Source organism: Pinus tabuliformis, chromosome 6 (genome assembly GCF_031772625.1).
Source record: "Pinus tabuliformis cultivar Carrire ecotype Pingquan chromosome 6, CPIR1, whole genome shotgun sequence".
Lineage (NCBI taxonomy): Eukaryota > Viridiplantae > Streptophyta > Pinopsida > Pinales > Pinaceae > Pinus > Pinus tabuliformis.
The window spans coordinates 67,508,999-67,529,023 of record NC_142292.1 but is presented as its reverse complement, the minus strand read 5'-3'; the positions used below and the strand labels follow the sequence as shown (position 1 = coordinate 67,529,023).

At 37.9% G+C, this 20,025-nt stretch overlaps 1 protein-coding gene across 1 annotated transcript in view; it reads right to left on the bottom strand.

The window, feature by feature from the left end:
• Nucleotides 1-17,130, bottom strand: part of LOC149257261 (armadillo repeat-containing protein LFR-like) — an 83,326-nt gene extending 66,196 nt beyond the window's left edge. The window contains exon 1 of the mRNA XM_089413868.1: nucleotides 16,879-17,130. Within this exon, the coding sequence (XP_089269994.1) occupies nucleotides 16,879-16,882 (4 nt within the window). The 5' untranslated portion in view covers nucleotides 16,883-17,130. The remainder of the gene's footprint in view (nucleotides 1-16,878) is intronic.
• Between the last annotated feature and the right edge of the window lie 2,895 nt (nucleotides 17,131-20,025).

The following is a 20,025-nucleotide window of genomic DNA, read 5'->3' as shown; positions in this document are numbered from 1 at the left end:
AATCCAGACAGTCGCGTATGTTTTTATATGACGAAGAAACAATAGGACTGTCCCGAGGAAAATTTTTGATATGCTTCAGTTAGTTATTATTTGGCTTTCTGGTTTTGACTTTGGTTGGTTACAGTCAGTGGATGCTACTTAGAAATGGTATTGGCTTATAATAGTTTATGAGTTACTGCAATATGACATGGATTTACTAATTGATGAAGTTGCTTTGATGACCTTATTGATGGATGAGTTGATGTGATCAGACCTGACAATGAACAGTTGACACAGGTTCAGGGGGAGCATTTTCTATGCTTCTAATAGTGCATTGTTGGCATTATGATTGCTTGAGAATTTCTTGTTACATAATGATGTTGCTGAAGATACTCATGTTGTTGAAGTTTTTGAATGATGACTATATGTTGCATCATGCTATGCTGCTATCATGGGTTGCCTATGATGATACTTATATATTGCTTGAGCCACATAGTTGTTATGATGCTACTGATCAAATTTATGATGATAGAAGATTCTTTTGATGATGCATATGGTACATATGTTATGTTGCTTACATGTTGATATTCATAAGTTCAAGGAGATAAACAGAGCTTGATTATACAACCTCATTATTTGATGATGATGAGTGTCACTCATTACTTTTATGTTGTTGTCATTATGCCTTCAAAGATGCATAAGTTGCATATGGTGCAGTTATGGATGATGATGCCTATAGTGCTTGGTTCTCACATGTACATGATATGTTGCACATGGTATATTGTTTGAGGATTGTTGCTCTTGATGGTATCAAGGAGATGGGTTACTAACAAAGTTTGATAAATGATGGTGATCTCATGGTTTGTTATTTTTCTCATTGATGAGAAGCTAGATACATACTACTATCTCTATGTCATGGGATATCATTGATGGGTGACTTACAAATAAGGATCTTATGGATGATTACTTAAGTTGCATGTTGATGAAGTGGTGTTGGTGTGATAGTTCTTCTTGCATGAAGAAAATGGGCCAAGAGAATGATGTTACTGTAGGTTTTCATGAAGACATGGTTATTAATATACTACTGCTACATCTGCTAAATGATACTTGGAGACATGGCATATTTTGTCACATATTGATGATGTTGAGGAATGATGCTACTTTTCCCTATCTTACTTTATGATGATATGCTTGGTTCTCACATATGTTGATTGATGCATGAAAAGATATGTTGCTATGCTACAAAAGATCCATATGCCTTTGATGAACATGGATTGAGGCTCTTCCTACTAAGGGAAAGAGCAAGTTGACCTTGATGAGGTCAAGAGGATGAGTTGATAGCAAATCTCTATGGAAAATCTTATGTTGCATACTTGGTCACAGGTTGATGATATTAAAGCTACATTGTCTTATCTTGCAAATTGATGATGAAAATGTGCATATTGTTGTTCATGTTGTTGCTGACAGATGCTTATGGTGCAAATCCTATATGGTGATGACTATCATGGTCTTATTGAGGTCTTTGGACTTGGTTATAAATGCCATATTTGTCTCTTGATGTAAAGGTCATGTAAAGACCTATGTTATAAATCATTGTAAAATTCAGTCATGTATGGACTATTGTGGTCAAGTCATGTAATCCCATCATTTTGGGAATGTGATGTAATGTTGAGTCAAATATGTAACCCCACTGTGTTGGGTGATCAATGTAAGCATGAGTCATTGGCTAAGTCACCTGACACAGGGATTCGAGCTTCATAGGATACGGGGATTCAAGTGTCGGATTCGGACACGTTGACCCCCCAGAACAAGACACGTAGGATTCGTTATATATTATTTTATTAAAAATATATATATATTTTAAATATATATATATATATATATATATATATATATATATATATATATATATATATTAAAAATTAGCTATTTCTTACACAAATTCTAATTAATGATACAAATTCATTGATTTCAAACATAGATCTTCATCTATAGCATGCATAGTACATACAAAATTCAAATACATGTCAGTGGTCACATAAATCATGATTCATAAATGAAAGACAACTTACAACTACAAGATAGTAAGATAAAGACACTGGCAACTGTAGTTTTCTCATCAAGTCATCATTAAGGCTAATCTCATCATTTAATTGACTGTTATATACTTGGCAATAAACTGTAGCACTCTGATCTCTTATTGACAGTGGACTAACATTGGTATATCTTAAAGTCTGGTGCATTCATTAGTCCTTCATTGGTTTTCTCATGCATTATTGTGACATGTTGAAAATATATTAGACAACAGATTGCATTGATTCTTGAAGATAGCCTTGTTGGATTACTATTTGTCCCTCTCTCATTTCTTCACTAGTTGAATTGCATATTTCTTCTCTCTTGCATTTCATTACATGATTAGCTTATCCTATTGATTGTGCTTAAGAAATCTTGAAGACTTCTCTTGTTCTACTTGATAATCTGATAAGTAAAAGAGAAATCCTAATAAAGCACACATAGGCAACAAGGAAGTATTGCTATCACCGTTTTATTATTTGAATCCTGATTGACAAATGGTATTTGGCTAAATTAGATACAAGCACTTTTCACATTTGCAGTTTCATTAAAGCAAATCCTAATTGTGATCTCCTCTTCCATTTCTCTCTTGATAGCTTGTTGTATCTCATCCATCCTTGTCATCTCTCATTGATTTGTGAGCTTTTCTAATTCACTTGCAGGTTGCATTTGTCTTATACTTATCACTTATTCTTGTCTTATAATATCTGTTTAAAGTGATGAGATCAATCTTAATGTCCTGCAGAATTGAGACACGTTGTGTACTAACGGGATTTGTACGGGATTCATACCAATCCCGTTAGGACACGACGTGTCCCCTTCTAGGATTCGAATCCCCAACGAATCGTGTCCGATTCACAGGATTCGGACACATGGCCCCTATATAACGAATCCGATTACTTAGTTCATTGGTAATAGGAAAGGTCATGTCTGGTTGAGTCATAGAGTCGTGTACTTCTTTGTATATCTTCAAAAAATTCAGCAGGTGATCAAGAGGAGAATGGTCAGTATTCAGAGTTCTCAGCAGATCAGTTCTACCACGCTCATGTCAACAAAGGGAGAGAAGCCTTCATTCAGCTTTGGTCAGCCCAGAAGCTTGGTGTTTGGGGAATGCTTGGTGACTTGGGCGAGAAACTTGGTATATATACGAATGTGTTTACAGATATCTACAAGTGATGGTGACCAAACACCAAAGTAGTTGCCATCAAGTCCAAAGGGGGAGATTGTTGGCATTATGAAAAATGTGTTGTCCTTGATGGCAACCTACTTAATAAAGATGCCAACATGATGGTAGCAGGATGAGTATTCAGGCCAGTACAAATGTGACAGAAAGATTGATCAGTTCAGAGACAGAGGATTGATAAAGATGAAGTTTGAAGAAGTATACGCGGGTTCTGTGAAGTAAAGTTGTGTACATACGCAGGTATGGTGAAGCAAAGTCGCGTATATGCAGGTATGGTGAAGCAAAGTCGCGTATACGCAAGTTCTGTGAAGCAAAGCCTCGTACATACGCAGTTATGGTGAAGAAAAGTTCCGTATAGTTTTCGCACCATAGTATTCTTAATACTAGAGGTCTTTACAATGGTAGTAGCCCATAGTAATGAGCGTGACAACAGATATTTGATCCCATCAAAGAATACCATTGACATAACTATGGAATTGGCCTAATATATTGGCTAAGACCTAAACTATATAAGGAGATGGAGATCAAAGTGTTTTGGGTTGTGTATGATATGGGTTATTGATGAATTGTTTGATCTTAAATAAGTGTGCACCTGGGAATGTGATGATGGATCAGATCTTATAGATCTGAAATGACTACATATTGAATAATTTGTTTGTGGGTTGATAGATTTGTGATGATGATGTTATGATGTGTGTCTTTTACAGTATGTGTTGAGATTGGGGTTAGGAGCTCCCTTCCGGTGGTAAACGAGATCAAGGGGTTGGAGCTCCCTTCCAATGGGTGCTGAAGAACGAAAGAAGGTTGTAGCCTTCTGAAAGTTGTAGCCTTCTGCAGGTGGGTGCCTACGTGCTGGTATGAGTCTGCGTCAATACAATATTGTAAGAAGTTTTTCATTATAATAAAAGATGAAGAAAAGACGACAACAGCAGAGGTTTTCTCCCACATTGGGTTTCCTCCTAAAAAATCTTGGTGTTCATGTGTGTTGATGTGTTGCTTATGTGTGATGGTTTATTATGTTCTTACTACACATGGTTATTGTTTAATTAATGCCTAATGAAATACTGATACACTGGTTAAAGTTAAACAGATGATGAATTATTTGAAAAAGTTAGTTAATTGGATATATGCTAGTTGTCTGCATAACAGTCATGTCCATATGCAAGTTTACTTCAGTATAGTCGCGTACAGAAATCTGAATAAGAAAAGAAAAGTTTAAGTGAGTTTTTTAAAACACCGATTCACCCCCCTCTTAGAATTTTTCCCGACAGAGTTGGCATCCTCCGAAAAAATATCTCTGAGCAATTATCATTGGTACTTAAACCTTGAATTTAATATATCCTAATCTAATATGATATTTGCAAGCATCTTCTACTATGGTTGCTACTCTCATATGACTCATAGCATTTTGGTTGCATTAAAATTTGCACAACAATCATCTTGATACGTATTGCTTTTTAACAATATGAAGATATCAAAGATCTTTATAACTCAAATTGTGTGCTAAAGAAAGAAAATAATAATAATAATAATAAATTAACAAAAAAAAAAAAAACATCCAAGCAGTTTCATTGGTATAGTAAAGAATAAGAACATGGTTCACATCAATTGAACAACGATGTATCGAGAAGGCATAGATTCAATATTTATCACTGTCAATTTTCCAAGGTTATGATTGATCTCAAATTGGGCTATTGTTAAAACTGGCAACTAGGGCCAAATTCCACCTTGGGACAGCTCATTTGATGGAGATGATGTTTGCATTAAATTCCTCTTTTCGAGAGGACCAAAATTGATCTAAAGATCATCTCATTCGGACAAGCAAAAGTGTGATTTTGAATTTATGACCACACATGTGCAAATTGTTCAAGTCGACCTCAACTAAATGTAGGCTCAAGGAGCCCAATGGATGTGTCTCGTCACCCACAATGAATTGTATAAATACAAGAGACCTCACACCTCATAGGAGGACAGAATTTCTGGGCAAAAATTACAGGCCGAATTTCAGACTTTAAAAACAGTTTGACCAGCGTTGACTAAGAAGATTTTGACCAATTTTGACAGCGGTTTTTGGGGCAAAATTTCGATTTTCTTAGGCCGCATTGACTGGCACAAAAATTGAGGTTTTCTGGGATGTTTGACTTGCATTAACCATAGGTTGACCAAGTTTGACTAGAACTTTTGTGACTGTTTAAGTTGGCTTTGACCACTGTTGGAGGGCGGGTTTGACTACCTTTAACCGAGCTTCAAAGGAGGTGTTTCGCTGTTGTTTTGACCAACATTGACTTTTTGGTTAGGGCTGAAGTTTGACTGCAGTTGACTACAGAATTTTACAGGGCTAATTTGACTTTGTTGGAAATAATACTAAGAGGGGGTGAATCAGTATTATCAAATCATTAATTTAATTTTCAAAACTGATTTGTATGCGCTACTTCACCGTAGTGAACTAGCGTGTATACGCAACTATATTTAATGAAACCAGCGTATATGCAAAGATCTTTTGATTTACCCAAATTATCATGTAGTGAACTTTAATCAATATATCAACAATTCATTAGACAATGCAGTAAAGGCAGAATAAAGCACCACACATAAGCAACACGCATAAACACCAAGATATAAGGTGGAAACCCAATGTGGATGAAAAACCACCTGTTGCAATCGTCTCTGTCTTCTTTTAATAATAAGAGAATTATGTTTACAATTTTTGTACTGGTGCAGCCTTATACCAGTACGCAAGCTTCTACCTACAGAAGGCTACAACCTTCTCTCGTTCTCCAGTTTCTACTGGAAGGGAGCTACAACCCCCTAGCTCTTGTACTAGCTGATATGTTTACTAGTACGTAGGTGTCGGCCTACAGAAGGCTACAACCTTCTCCTTTCTTCCAGGGACCACGTTTCATAAATTTTCAGACTGGATCCATCAACAACATCATTCAATCATCAAGTATATCTGCATCAACCAATCTCCTATTGAACCAACCACAACCAAATCAATCAATCACTTTGACAACCCATCAATCTGAACATCCAAGATACTATCACTAGAATACAGTAACCAGAACCCAAGCCTGAACCCAGAACACTGCAACAGCAAACAGAAGCAACTAAAACATATTTTATAAGGTATACGCTACTTCCATGTGTCGAACTTGCGTGCATACGCGCTTTCCTCAAGGCGAACCTGCGTACAGATCTGCAAATCAAATTTATGATGTATACGTTGTTTCGATATGTAGAACCAGCGTGTGTACGCACCTTTTCTAAAGTGAACCTGCGTACAGATCTATAAATGATGATTTAAATATTACAACAATTCCAGACTTCAGTCATACCCAAATCATCACATTTACAGACTACAACATGCGCCAGTTATTCAAATAAATGATCAAACCACATAAAGATAATTCTCTTCAAGCCTTAAGATCTTGATACATCATTAGATCTTATCCTTCATCAAGCGCTAAGGTTCGTCCTTGGTTCAGATCCAGCAATGCACCATAACCCAATAACCTACATACTAGATCTCACCCTTCATCAGATATTCAATGCTTGAGTGTCTTGGCCTAATGATCTTCTCCTCCTTTTATAGTTTTAGGCCTTTCCCAATACCATGGACCAAAACCATTTAGGACCAATACCATGGATCAAAATACCATGGACCAAATACTTAGGACCAACAATTTAATTTTCCAAGGTATACGCGCCTTTCCTTCTGTGAAACTGTGTGTGTACGTATACGCAACTTGTATACAGTAAACCCACGTGTTTACGCAGCTTGGACAATGGTGAACCTGTGTATACCTTTCTTTCTTCATTCTGTGAAGTCTGATCTGTAACTCTGTGTTGTTAACCTGCTGCACTGAGATTTGTCATCTGAGTGAGTTGCCATCAAGGACAACACTTGAGTCATAATGCCAACAGACTTTGTATTGGGCTAGTCAATTTGACTTTTGTACTCTCTCTCTCTACTGAACTATTGAATAATAATAAGAAGAACTGATCAAAGGGTTTTCCCCACATTGGTATTTTTACCTGGCATCCGCCAAATCCGGTGTTCTCTTGTCTTGGCTTGTCTTCTGCATTTGTTTTATGTTCTATCTGCATTTACTGTCAATGTGATTAATGGTTAATGTGATTGCTACTAGAAATAATTGGAAATTGTTATTGGGCTGCTAAAGGAACATTGAAGTAAATTGTGCTAAGCATAGAACATACCATTGTTATCTAAAATTAACATGGTATTAGAGCTCAGGTGAAGACAAAGCCCAAGCAAGAGTGAGAAAAGCAATCACTAAGGAAAGTTGTTGGACAAGAATTTTGAGCTAGCTTCAATGACGACTACATCATACTTCAAATCCGAGGACAAGCTCAAGGACAAATCCGACTATCATGCATGGAAGATGTCTCTAGATTTGACTTTGGAAGAGAATGATGCTATGGACTATGTAAAGGGAAGAGTGGTGGAGCCTCCTTCAAATGCACCTGCTGCTGCAAAAACAAAGTACAAGAAAGGTGAGGTCAAAGCTAAGAAAATTATTGTAGATTCCATTCACAAGCCTTTGGTTGCCTATATTTCTGATTTGGAAACATCTAAGGAGATGTATGACAAGCTGGTTGGGATGTTCAAAGTAAACAATGCAAATCAAGTCCTCTTTCTCAAGAACAAGTTGAAAGACATCAAGATGGATAGAGGAGAGTCCATTCAATCCTACTTCATGAGGATTACCAAAATCAAGAATGATCTTCTATCTATTGGAGAAGTTGTTGGTGACAGGGAGCTCACTCTTATTGCACTTGGAGGTCTTACAAGAGAATGGGATGTGTTTAACACCACCATCCTCAACAATGACAGGATTCCGGGTTTTGATGAATTATTGGCTAGATGCACTCAAGAAGAAATAAGGATGATGGAAAGAGATAAGCCCTCAAATGGAAATAATCCTACCACTTTCTCCGCTCATGCTAAAAGGAAGAACAATGCTAGTCCAAGAAGACAAGGTCAAGGATTTAAGCCAGGATTCAAAGAAGGAAGAAAAGGAAGATGCTTCAATTGCAACAAGTTTGGCCACTATGCTAGAGAGTGTCCTCACAAGAAGGATACTCCAAGGGATGATGACAACAACAACCACAACAACTACAAAGGCAATGGCAATCAAAGGAACAACAAGTTCAACAACAAAGGAAAGAGGAATGCTCTCGCTGCTCGATATGGAAATGGTCGTCCTCCCAAAAGATCAAGAAACTCCAGGTATGAGGAAACTAATGTTGTAGATAAGCAAAAAGAATTTTATCTTATTTCTACCCTCACCACTGCCTCTCCTCCAGACATTTGGATAATTGGTTGATTGATAGTGGTGCCTCAAGGCACTTCACTGGGTACAAGGAGGCCCTCTCAAATTTGGTTGAAAAGAAGACAAATTTGGAGATCATACTTGGGGACAATGCCACCTACCCCGTGAAAGGGATTGGGACTGTCACTCTTCACTTGAATCAAGGTCAAATCCTTCATCTACAAGAAGTATTGTATGTACCTGATTTGAAAAAGAACCTGGTATCTATTTCTGCAATGGAAGATAAAGGCTTCAAGGTAACATTCGTTGATGGGAAGGTACGTGTTTGGCAAAGGAACCCGAAAGATGCATTTACACTTGGATTTAGGGTTGAAGGTCTCTATCAGGTTGGAAGAATTACAATGGGAGCTATGACTTGCGATACTTCTCTTCAGTCTAAATTATGGCACCGAAGATTTGCTCACCTTCATTACAAAATCTTACTTGATGTAAGGAAGATGGTCACAGGTATGCCCGAAATCAACATAGATCGTGAAGGAGTTTGTCAAGGTTGTGCGGCTGAAAAACATACTAGGGGACCATTCCCTTCAAGTGAAAGTCAACCTATCGACATTCTTCAATTAGTCCATTCTAATCTATTTGGTATGTTGTCCGTAACATCTTTGGGAGGATACTTATGCTATGCAATTTTTGTGGATGACATCTCTCACAAAACATGGATCTATTTCTTAAATAACAAGGACGAAGTGTTCAAATGGTTTCACTCTTTCAAAGCCTTGGTCGAAAATCAAACAAGGAAGAAGATCAAAATATTGAGGACTGATAATGGAACTGAATATGAGTCAAATGAATTCAATGACTATTGTAGAGAAGCTGGCATTAAGAGGGAGACCACTACTGCATATACTCCTGAGCAAAATGGAGTTGTTGAAAGGAAGAATCGAACAATCATAGAAGCTACCCGTGCTATGCTTCATGACCAAGGCCTACCGAAGTTCTTATGGGGAGAAGCTGCCAACACTGTTGTATATGTTCAAAATAGGTGCCTGCATCAAGCATTGGACTTCAAGACACCCGAAGAAGTTTTCACCGATAAGAAACCTAATGTTTCTCATTTTAGAATATTTGGTTGTCCTGTGTATTTTCATGTGACGAAAGAGAAAAGAAACAAGCTAGAAGCATCTGGGAAGAAAGGAACATTTGTGGGCTACAGTGAAACTTCGAAGGCATATAAAATCTATGTGCCTGGTCAAAGAGAAGTAGAGATAAGTCATGATGTCACCTTTGATGAAGATTCTGCCCTTGGAAAAGTTAGAGATCTTCCTATCCCAAGGAAGGACAATGATGATGATGTAGGAAAGCAGGATGAATCTCCGACAGATGAACCAATGCCCGATGGATCCCATTGATCCACCTCCTGGTGAGCACTCTACTTCAAGGAAGAGACCTTTGTGGCTCAAAGATACTTTTGAAGACGCTGAAAGACATGTTGCACCAAGGGGGACATTTCGTGAAAGCAAAAAGTCGAACAAGTACCAAGGGTACTTACTGCTATGAGTACCATTGTTTAATTTGAGCCATGTATGTTCCAAGAAGCTGTGAAGCACCAAGTATGGAAGGATGAGATGAATGAGGAATATGAATCAATCATGTGTTGAGAAATCTAGGGCATAGAGATTAAGTGATTTCTCTTCTATTAGTAATTGCTTATGAGTACATTTTACTTCTTTAGATTAGGATCTTCTTTTACTTAAGTTATTAGTGTTCTTCTTCATCAAACAGCTACCAATGCATAAACCATAAAGAGACAAGAGACACAGAATATAAACTATCATCCAAGGCTAAAACCTCTCACTCTGAGAGCAAAACCCAAATAAATTATTTTTCTTATAGAGATTCCAATTGATGAATACCAAGACCAAGACACAAAGCTTCTCTTTCGTTGCTTCTCCTTTGTGCTCAAGTTAACACTCGGTCCAAAAGCTTGCCTTCCTCTGCACTTCAGCTATACTTCAGATTATCGACCTCTTGTTGCAGATCTATAATTCTCGGTTTCTTTAGAAGCCCTAGCACGTGAGAAGTACCCTTAATTCCTTCATACAGGATGGAGACTACTTCTACTATACTTCGGCTTTCACTTTAGACTTGACCTTTTGCATGACTTGTCCTTCTATGATGGTTGATGTGGTCTCCGCTTTCCTTGCAACATATGATCCTTCTTCTTGTATACGTGACATATATCAGCCCTTAAACAACCCAAACCAACTCATCTTTTATTCCTTCCTTCTTCGCTTGGAGAGAGGCTTCCTTTGTGTGACTTTGCACTACTTATTGCAGTCCTGCTATTTCAGACCTTGACCGAATTCATCTCTGAAATTCTGTGTTGTAATGGAGTATGAACAACCCTATTTATAGTTGTTTGTCATCATAATAAGCCGACATGACAGGAGGATGAGCCAACGTGTCTTTTGTAGAGATTTTATTATTCCTTTTGAAGCCAACTTGAGGAGGAGACTTTGCTTGGTCTTGGAGGGCTAATTATACTTATCTAATGACTCATACAAAATGTAATATGCCCAAGAAGGGTCCTTCATACATGACATAGACTCAAATTGACTTTTATGACTAGATGACAAATCCTAAAGGCTCACAATGGGAGCCATCACTAAAATAAAATTCCTTTCTCATGAAACCCATGAGACAAGCATTACAATAATAATTTTATTTTTCTTCTTTTCATCAATTACATAAAATCACAATTACACATGTCATTATGAAAACCAAACCTAGTTACTTTTCAACATCATGAAGAATGATGTCTGGGATGTGGTTCCTAGACCCAAGGACAAGTCAGTGGTCACTTCAAAATGGCTTTACAAAATCAAACATGGAGTTGATGGGAGTGTTGAAAAGTTCAAGGCCAGGTTCATTGCTCGAGGCTTCTCTCAAAAGGAAGGAGTGGACTATGATGAGATATTTGCACCGGTTGCCCGATACACCACTATTCGATCCATCATTGCTCTTGTTGCCTCTCAAGGATGGAGCCTACACCAAATGGATGTCAAAATTGCTTTCTTGCATGGCTTGCTTAAGGAGGAAGTCTATGTAGAACAACCTGAGGGGTTTGAAGTTCAAGATCATAAGACACATGTATGCAGGTTGAAGAAAGCCCTCTATGGGTTGAAGTAAGCCCCTAGGGCTTGGTATGAGAGGATTGATAGCTATCTTATGACGCTGGGTTTTACAAAGAGTGAAGTTGACCCGAACCTATACTTCAAGGTTGAAAAGGACAGGCCTCTCATTCTGGTCCTTTATGTGGATGATCTTTTTCTGACAGGTGCAGACCCTCTCATTTATCAATGCAAGAGGGAGTTGACTTCCGAATTCGAGATGAAGGACCTACGTTTGATGCACTATTTCCTAGGATTGGAGGTTTGGCAAAAGTAAGGTGAGATTTTCCTTTCTCAAGGAAAATACATTGTGAAGCTACTCAAGAGATTTGGGATGGTGGAATGCAACTCTGTGTCTACTCCGATAGAACTTGATTTCAAGAAACTATGTGGAAGTGTTGTTGGGCTTGAATTGGCAAATCCTTCCGAGTATCGACAACTTGTGGGGGCCTTGATGTTCTTGGCAAGCTCTCGTCCAAACATATGCTTCGTCGTGAATACATTGGGTCAATTTATGGTCAAGCCTCGTCACATACATTGGATTGCTGCCAAGAATCTCTTGAGATATCTTCGTGGCACAATTAATTATGGTTTGAGATACACTGTCAAGAATTTGAGGCTACATGGATATATTGATGCTGACTGGGCTGGCAGTGTGGTGGATCGTAAAAGCACATTTGGATGTTACTTCTCATTGGAGTCTGCTTCAATATCTTAGATGAGTAGGAAGCAGAAATCGGTTGCTTTAAGCATCGTAGAGACCGAATACATTGCTGCTAGTATGGCCTATTGTGAAGTTGTTTGGTTGAGGAAGCTCTTTAGTGAGCTATTTGAGCATGTGTTGGAAAACACCGTGATCTACTGCAACAACCAAAGCGAGATTCGCCTTTTAGAGAATCCCGTGTTCCACGACCGCTGCAAGCATATTAGGTACCACTTTATCCGGAATATGGTACAGTGGGGAGCAATAAGGCTCCATCACATCAGGATGGATGAGCAAGTCACAGACATTCTCACAAAGCCTTAGGGAAGGTCAAATTCTTAGGCTTCCGTGAGAGACTTGGAGTCATGGAAAGACCCTCCTATGAGGGTCCCACATGAGTTGGACACTGAGCTCTAAGAGCTCCTGGGGGCTTGGGGTACTTCTTGGAGCTATGAGCGACCATAGGGTGAGTGGTTCACCTTCCCCTAGTGGTGCGTTATGTACAGGGTGAGTGGTTCACCTTCCCCTGTGATACCCCATGATGGTTGACATGTGTGTAGGGTGAGTGGTTCACCTTCCCTTACGATTGCGGACACATGTATGTAAGGTGAGTGGTTCACCTTCCCCTACGATTGACATATGCATAGGATGAGTGGTTCACCTTCTCCTATGGCATATGAGCAAGATGAGTGGTTCACCTTCTCCTGCTGATGCCCCAACATACATCCTACCCATGTAGTCCAGGACTCATGGGAAGTACCTCTCATCTGGCCAATGAGTTGGGAAACATGGATAGGGACCATAGCACTACCGATGGACGCATCATGTACTGTCATACTCCCTATGTCTAGGATGCATGGTGTTCAACAACTTGATCTGGGATCAACTGAGGACTGCCCTTCGTCAGTGGAGAGTGGTAAGCTTTTGTGACTCACTCTCGATCAATTCTTCTTCATTATTACTTCATGGTTCAATAGAGCAGAGATGACAGAGATGGTACACGACGACAGATGGATTGGCAAGTGGCATTCTCCCTAGTTGAGAGGGAGTGTTAAAATTGACAACTAGGGCCAAATCCACTTTGGGATAGCTCATTTGATGGAGATGATGTTTGTATTAAATTCCTCTTTTCGAGAGGACCAAAATTGATCTAAAGATCATCTCATTAAGACAAGCAAAAGTGTGATTTTGAATTTATGACCACACATGTGCAAATTGTTCAGGTCAGCCTCAACTAAATGTAGGCTCAAGAAGCCCATTGTATGTGTCTCTTCACCCACTACGAATTGTATAAATACAAGAGACCACACACCTCATTTGGACATCATCATCTCACTCATTCTTCTCTCCCTTCATCAGATTGGTTCGTACAGCTTGGGCAACCTCTCTCTCTCTGACATGTGCGACTAGGAGGACAGAATTTTTGAGGAGAAATTACAAGCCGAATTTCAGACTTCAGGGACAGTTTGACAAGCGTTGACCGAGGAGATTTTGACTAGTTTTCACTGCGGTTTTTGGGGCAAAACTTCTATTTTCTTAGGCCACATTGACTAGCACAAAAATCAAGGTTTTTTGGGTTGTTTGACCTGCATTGACCCTAGAGTTGACCACAGGTTGACCATAACTTTTGTGACCGTTTTAGGTTGACTTTGACCATAGTTGGAGGCCAAGTTTGACTGCCTTTGACTGAGCTTCAAAGGAGGTGTTTGACTGTTGTTTTGACCAGCATTGACTTTCTCGTTAGGGCTGAAATTTGACTGCAGAATTTGACGGGGATGATTTGACTTTGTATTGGATTAGTCAATTTGACTTTTGTACTCTCTCTGCTGAACTATTGAATAATAAGAAGAAGAATTGATCAAAGGGTTTTCCCCATATTGGTGTTTCTCCCTGGTATCTGCCAAATCTGGTGTTCTCTTGTCTTGGCTTGTCTTCTGCACTTGTTTTATGTTTTATCTGCATTTACTGTCAATGTGATTAAAGGTTAATGTGATTGTTACTGGAAATAATTGGAAATTGTTATTGGGTTTCTAACGGAACATTGAAGTAAATTGTGCTAAGCATAGAACATACCATTGTTATCTAAAATTAACAACTATTCATCAACTTAATTCTTCATATTTTAGCTTAATTCATAATCTACATCCAAGAAAAACTATCACAATTACCTCACCTCACTGTCCATGAATTGATGCACCGTAGGCCCTTGATTAAGGATTGCTATCATACAATGATCAAGAACACTGATCAAAGATTGCTCTCGTGCAATGATTCAGTTCATTCAATCACATTCAGGCAAGCAAGTATCATACATTGCTCTAATACCAATTGAAAGATATAAGGAAGACCAAGAATTGGTGGAAAGGCACAAAGCCAAATCATCATTCATCATTTTATTCACATGATAATACAATACATAGTACAAACCTTCAATTACCACCTTTAAGGATCAACATAACTAATCATATTTTTCTTAGGATGATGAATATATATCAAGATAGCCATAAGGTGGTTTCGGACTTGCTAATTATGAGCAAAATTACTAACAACATTCGCCATACTTTAACTCGTATAACTAATAAATGTACAACTATTTTGTAAGAGTAGTACAAGCGTGTTGTGACTAATAATTATGTCTTTTGAAGAACATTTGCTTGAGTAAAATTTCCTCGCCATTTGCAAGCACCAAATCAAGTCTTTCAAATAGCTTTAATGTGTGTTAAATAGGAGAACAATGAGGCCAAAGGCAATGGACAAGGACACCACTGCAAGGGATGTCCAAGGAAGGATCTCATAATGTTTTGTTACTTAACATGGCTTGGATGTTGATGTCCTACTTAACGTTACATTTGTCGTTATCGACATATTATCACGAGGGGTCCAAAATTTAAATTATTGGCAATATTGCGGAAAATATCAGAGATTATCGGGAAACTTTCAAAACCAACATTTTTAACTTAAACAACATCAACATCAAACAAACGCATTGCTACATAAATATAAAAATAAAATTGATATAAAAATGGTCACAACACCCTCAACAACGTTATTAGAACTGAACCAAAAGATTGATCGACCAAAAAAGACATAAAATATTCAAATTTTGAAGAGAACATATAATTCATGTGCATCCATATGAATCCAAATTATTATACACAAATATACAAAAAAAAAAAATCATGTATATAGCAAGGTTACATAGCTCTAAATCAAAATAGATCAATAGAAAGGCTCTAAATGGCCTCCGAAATCCAAAGAAAATCATGCTACATAACATCAAAATCATTGCCTATTTTAGGATCCTCCTTATCAAGATCACCCTTTGAGCATTAAAATAGGATAGAAAAACCTTAACATCTTAATCAATGATTTTGCTAGAGTGAAGTGTACAATTTTACTAGGGTCATGAAAGAGGACATAGAGGACTTGGTGATCTTGATTAAATGTTACTTCCATATGCTCCTAAATCACAGAATCCAATTGAAACGATGCAATCACGTCAATCCTGAAATCCTAAAAGCTGTTGAATCTGCTGGATCTTGAGTGGGATCTGAAATTCTACTTTCTCCACATGAAATCCAATAAGATTGAAAGCACTCTCAAAAATCCTAAGTCAATTGATGGTAATCATGGGAAATGAAAACAATAGATTTCCCCCTACCTAAATTATTGCAATAATTACTGCAGTTATTATCACAATATTATCAAACATTGGACTCCTACTTGCCCAATGTTTCGGAGAAGAAACAGCTAGTAAACGGCCCACTAACCACAACCATCCATGTGCCAAAACACTTGCGGCACGCTCGACTACAAATGGGGAAGAGAGGGTGGAAGCGTTGGTAGTGTTGTCAAACAAGCAATATGTGATCCTTTAGAGAATCGTCTCATAGTTAACTACCAAAACACCCAAAGCCTCAACATTTCATGATTAAACACTTCATGTTGTTGAGATGGTGTGTCATATTAAAATGTCAAAGTCCCAAGTTCGTTCGATATTTCAGAGGCCCTGATAAGTTAAAATAATGACATGGCGCGGTATCTAGCATGCGCTAACCCTAAAATAAGGTTGCTCCACGACAGCACCCTTCTCCACCACCGCCCCACTACTATATCACCCCTCTCCCCGACCGCCCCACTTCACTGGTGCTATATGGGGAAATGCACTATGTCACACATACACAACAACGCTCATACAAAACATGAATTCAAAATGAAAATTATGCTAATCAAACAGCCTTCAGGCAGTATTAAAAACCTATTAAATCAGTCCTCCAAGTATCGTTATCACACTTCAATAAATGATGAGGCCCACCGTGCCATGGGAAACTAATGAATAGTGTAAAAAATAAGATAAAACCCTACTCTGTAACTGAAAGCACAAACCCAGATAGAATTGCCGGAAGCAGCTCACATCATAAGCAACCAACCATCAGCCATCGAAGAATATAATAAGAAAGAACTGTAAGAGTTTACCCATTGCCGATTCAATGATTCGATGATGATGATGCTCAAACCGTCTAGACAGGAAATGGAAAATAGCCTGCTGCGCAGTGGCCCCTTCTTCTTTCAGGATTCAGCTATTATAACAGCATAAGGAGCCTGCAACTGCAAATCTCATGAGGATGAAGTTCAGGTATTACAGTTGAAGTACTGCAGAATGTCGAGTGTAAGGGCTTCCGCCAAAAGGGTGATTTTTTTCGGTGTGTAACTATTTGCAGTTGCGAGTGCCAGGTGGAAGCTGTTTAATCGAAGAGGAGAGGACGTGGGAAGACGGGATTAAATTTTAAATTCATAAAATTTAAAAAATATTTTGGTATATCGACCGAAGGGTAGGTTAAGCATATAGGCTAATCAACAATTATGTTAATAGGAATATTCATCTAATCAATAATTATAGTTATACTTGTGTCATTTTTACATTTCATTGATATAAAAATTATAATATATTTATATTTTTGATAACCAAATTTTATTAAAAAAAAGGAATTACGTTCATAAATGTGTATATGGGTAAATTGGGTTTATCTCGATGGTTGGAGGGTGTGTTGCTAAATATGTATATAGGTAAATTGGGTTTATTTAGATGGTTGGAGGAATGATTGGGATCTTCTTCATCTAGGTTTAATATTTGCAAGTGACATGAGGAATTTTGATGTAATGTCTTTGGACATTATTGTTGAGAATAAATAGTCCCTAGAGTACCCCAACATGTAGATTCTTCATAGAAGTATAAAGGTTTTTCCATATGAAAAAAAAAGAGAGAAAAAATGCATGATGATGTGGTTAATTTTTAAGAAGCAATTCCAATAATTTTCCATTTCAAGACTTGAGGAAACATTTCAAATAATTTGGTTATAGCATATACTTTATAGTAGGGCTTCTCTGTTGTTTTTGAGAACGGGGTGACCATCATTAAAGTAATGATTGGTAAATCTTATTTTATGGGATGAAAATTCAAAAAAATCATCATTAAAGTAATGATTGGTAAATCCTATTCTAAGTGATAAAAATTAAAAAACATTGTCTCCGGAATCAAGTAAAAAGTGAATTTCTTTGTTGGAGTCTTGCTTTTCATGTTAAGAAAGATTTGATTGAGGAAGAATATCAATGATTCAAACAAGCAAATGAGTTTAACCCTGACACCATGATACAAAAATGGGGTTCATGACTATAAGGTCACCCCCTAAATTTATGTTTAAGTGTGCTTTTATGCACATTAAATCTAAAAATTGCAACTTTGTAAAGCCTTGGGAAGGGCAATCCAAGGATGTTGAACATCCTCCTTTCCATGGTAAATAATCCTTGGTTCATGGTAAATGAATGCAAATTTATGTATTGGTACATCCAAGGTGGGGTAATGACAAAATCAAGGATTGAGTGTTAGGAAATTTTAGGCCAACATCATGCCCTAGGTATTCTATTAAGTTGTTTTAGTTGCCGTTTTGATAGCCTTCTATATGTGTGAGAAGCCAAATGCCTTGAGCCTTCCTTGTCACCCTTCTTTGGCTTGTCTTGACCTACTTTAACACTTGTTCTCTGAGCCAATATAATTTGGAGCATTTGAGGCATTCAAATAATGGAATTCGCAAGGAGGAAAAACACTTTGACTTGGGGATACTCTACAACAATTTAATGATAACTTGGGACTTTGTTATCACCATTACACGACATATTATGTTGGTGCTTTTCCATTCAAAAGTTGGGTGGTTTTAATTTAGACCCACTACTTTTTCCTTCTAAATTTGTCATTGATTGTTTAGAAGCCCATTGTGTCTATGTGAGTTGAAGGCAAAGGGGATTGGAATTTCTTAAGCCTAAATGTTAAAGTCTCGTTCCCTGACTTTGGGTACAATGTATCAAATCTCTCTTGGCCTTAAGATTTTCATAAGACACTCAATTTTTCAGGGCGTTGGGAAAAATAGGGGGGAACGCGTGAATCAGTATTTTAAACTCATTTTGATTTCTATACACTATTGTTATTCATGAAACCCGCGCATGCATGCGACTTCAGTGAAAGCAAACAGTGTATATCCAGCTAACTAATTCTTCATAAATTCCATCATATCTTTATCTTTAACTAGTGCATTGTTACTAAATTATCCATTCATTAAGTAGAAACCATGAGCAGTAAAGAGCAAATAAATCATCAACACATAAGAAACATATCAACAGACATGAACACCCAGATTTTAGGTGGGAACCCAATGTGGGAGAAAAGCATTGTTTTCATCGTCTTTGTCTTCTTTCTTATTATATAAAGAAAATCTTCTTACAATCTTGTATTGGCGCAAACTCTTACCAACACGCAGGCACCCACCTGCAGGAGGCTACAACCTCCACTCGTTCTCCAGCACCTACTGGAAGGGAGCTCCAACCACCTGATCTCGTTTACTAGCTCCTCTTGGAAGGGAGTACCTACCCCCTACCCAAATTTACCAGATACCACTAAAGGAATCTTTGACTCCCTTAACACCTTGATGTCCATCTCCTTATACAGTCTTTGCCTTAACCAATACGTTAGGTAAATCCCTTGGTAATGTCGTTAGTTTTCTTTGACAAGATTAAATAACCATTGTCGCAACCATTACTATGGACCAATACCATGGTAATGATCCTTGGTATCTAGATTTCCATGGTTCGGATTATGTAAGCAACTTTTACTCGCCAGGTATGCATATGTACACAACCCTTCTTCCTAGGATCCACGTATACTTTCTCAAACTTCACATCTATCATCCATCTCTATCTAACCTGTCATTCCTTTGTCCATGTCCTCAGTAGTATATGTACCAAACTACATGAGATCATATTATCGCAATGTTAACATAAAGTACATTTTTATCAAACATGTTTCCATCAAGGACAACACATTAGCCATAATGTCAACAATCTCCCCCTTTGGACTTGATGGCAACCACTTTAGTGTTTAGACACCACCTACAAACACTAAGTCTTATCCCAAACACATCGAGCTTCTCTCCAAACATGTTTCTCTAAACACCAAGCTTCTCTCCCCCTTTGACATCAAGGGCATAGGGTTGAACCAGGTTGAATGAAGTATGTCCCTTGTAGTGTTGATTATTGTAGGTATTATCTGTTGAATATAAAACATGAAATCTG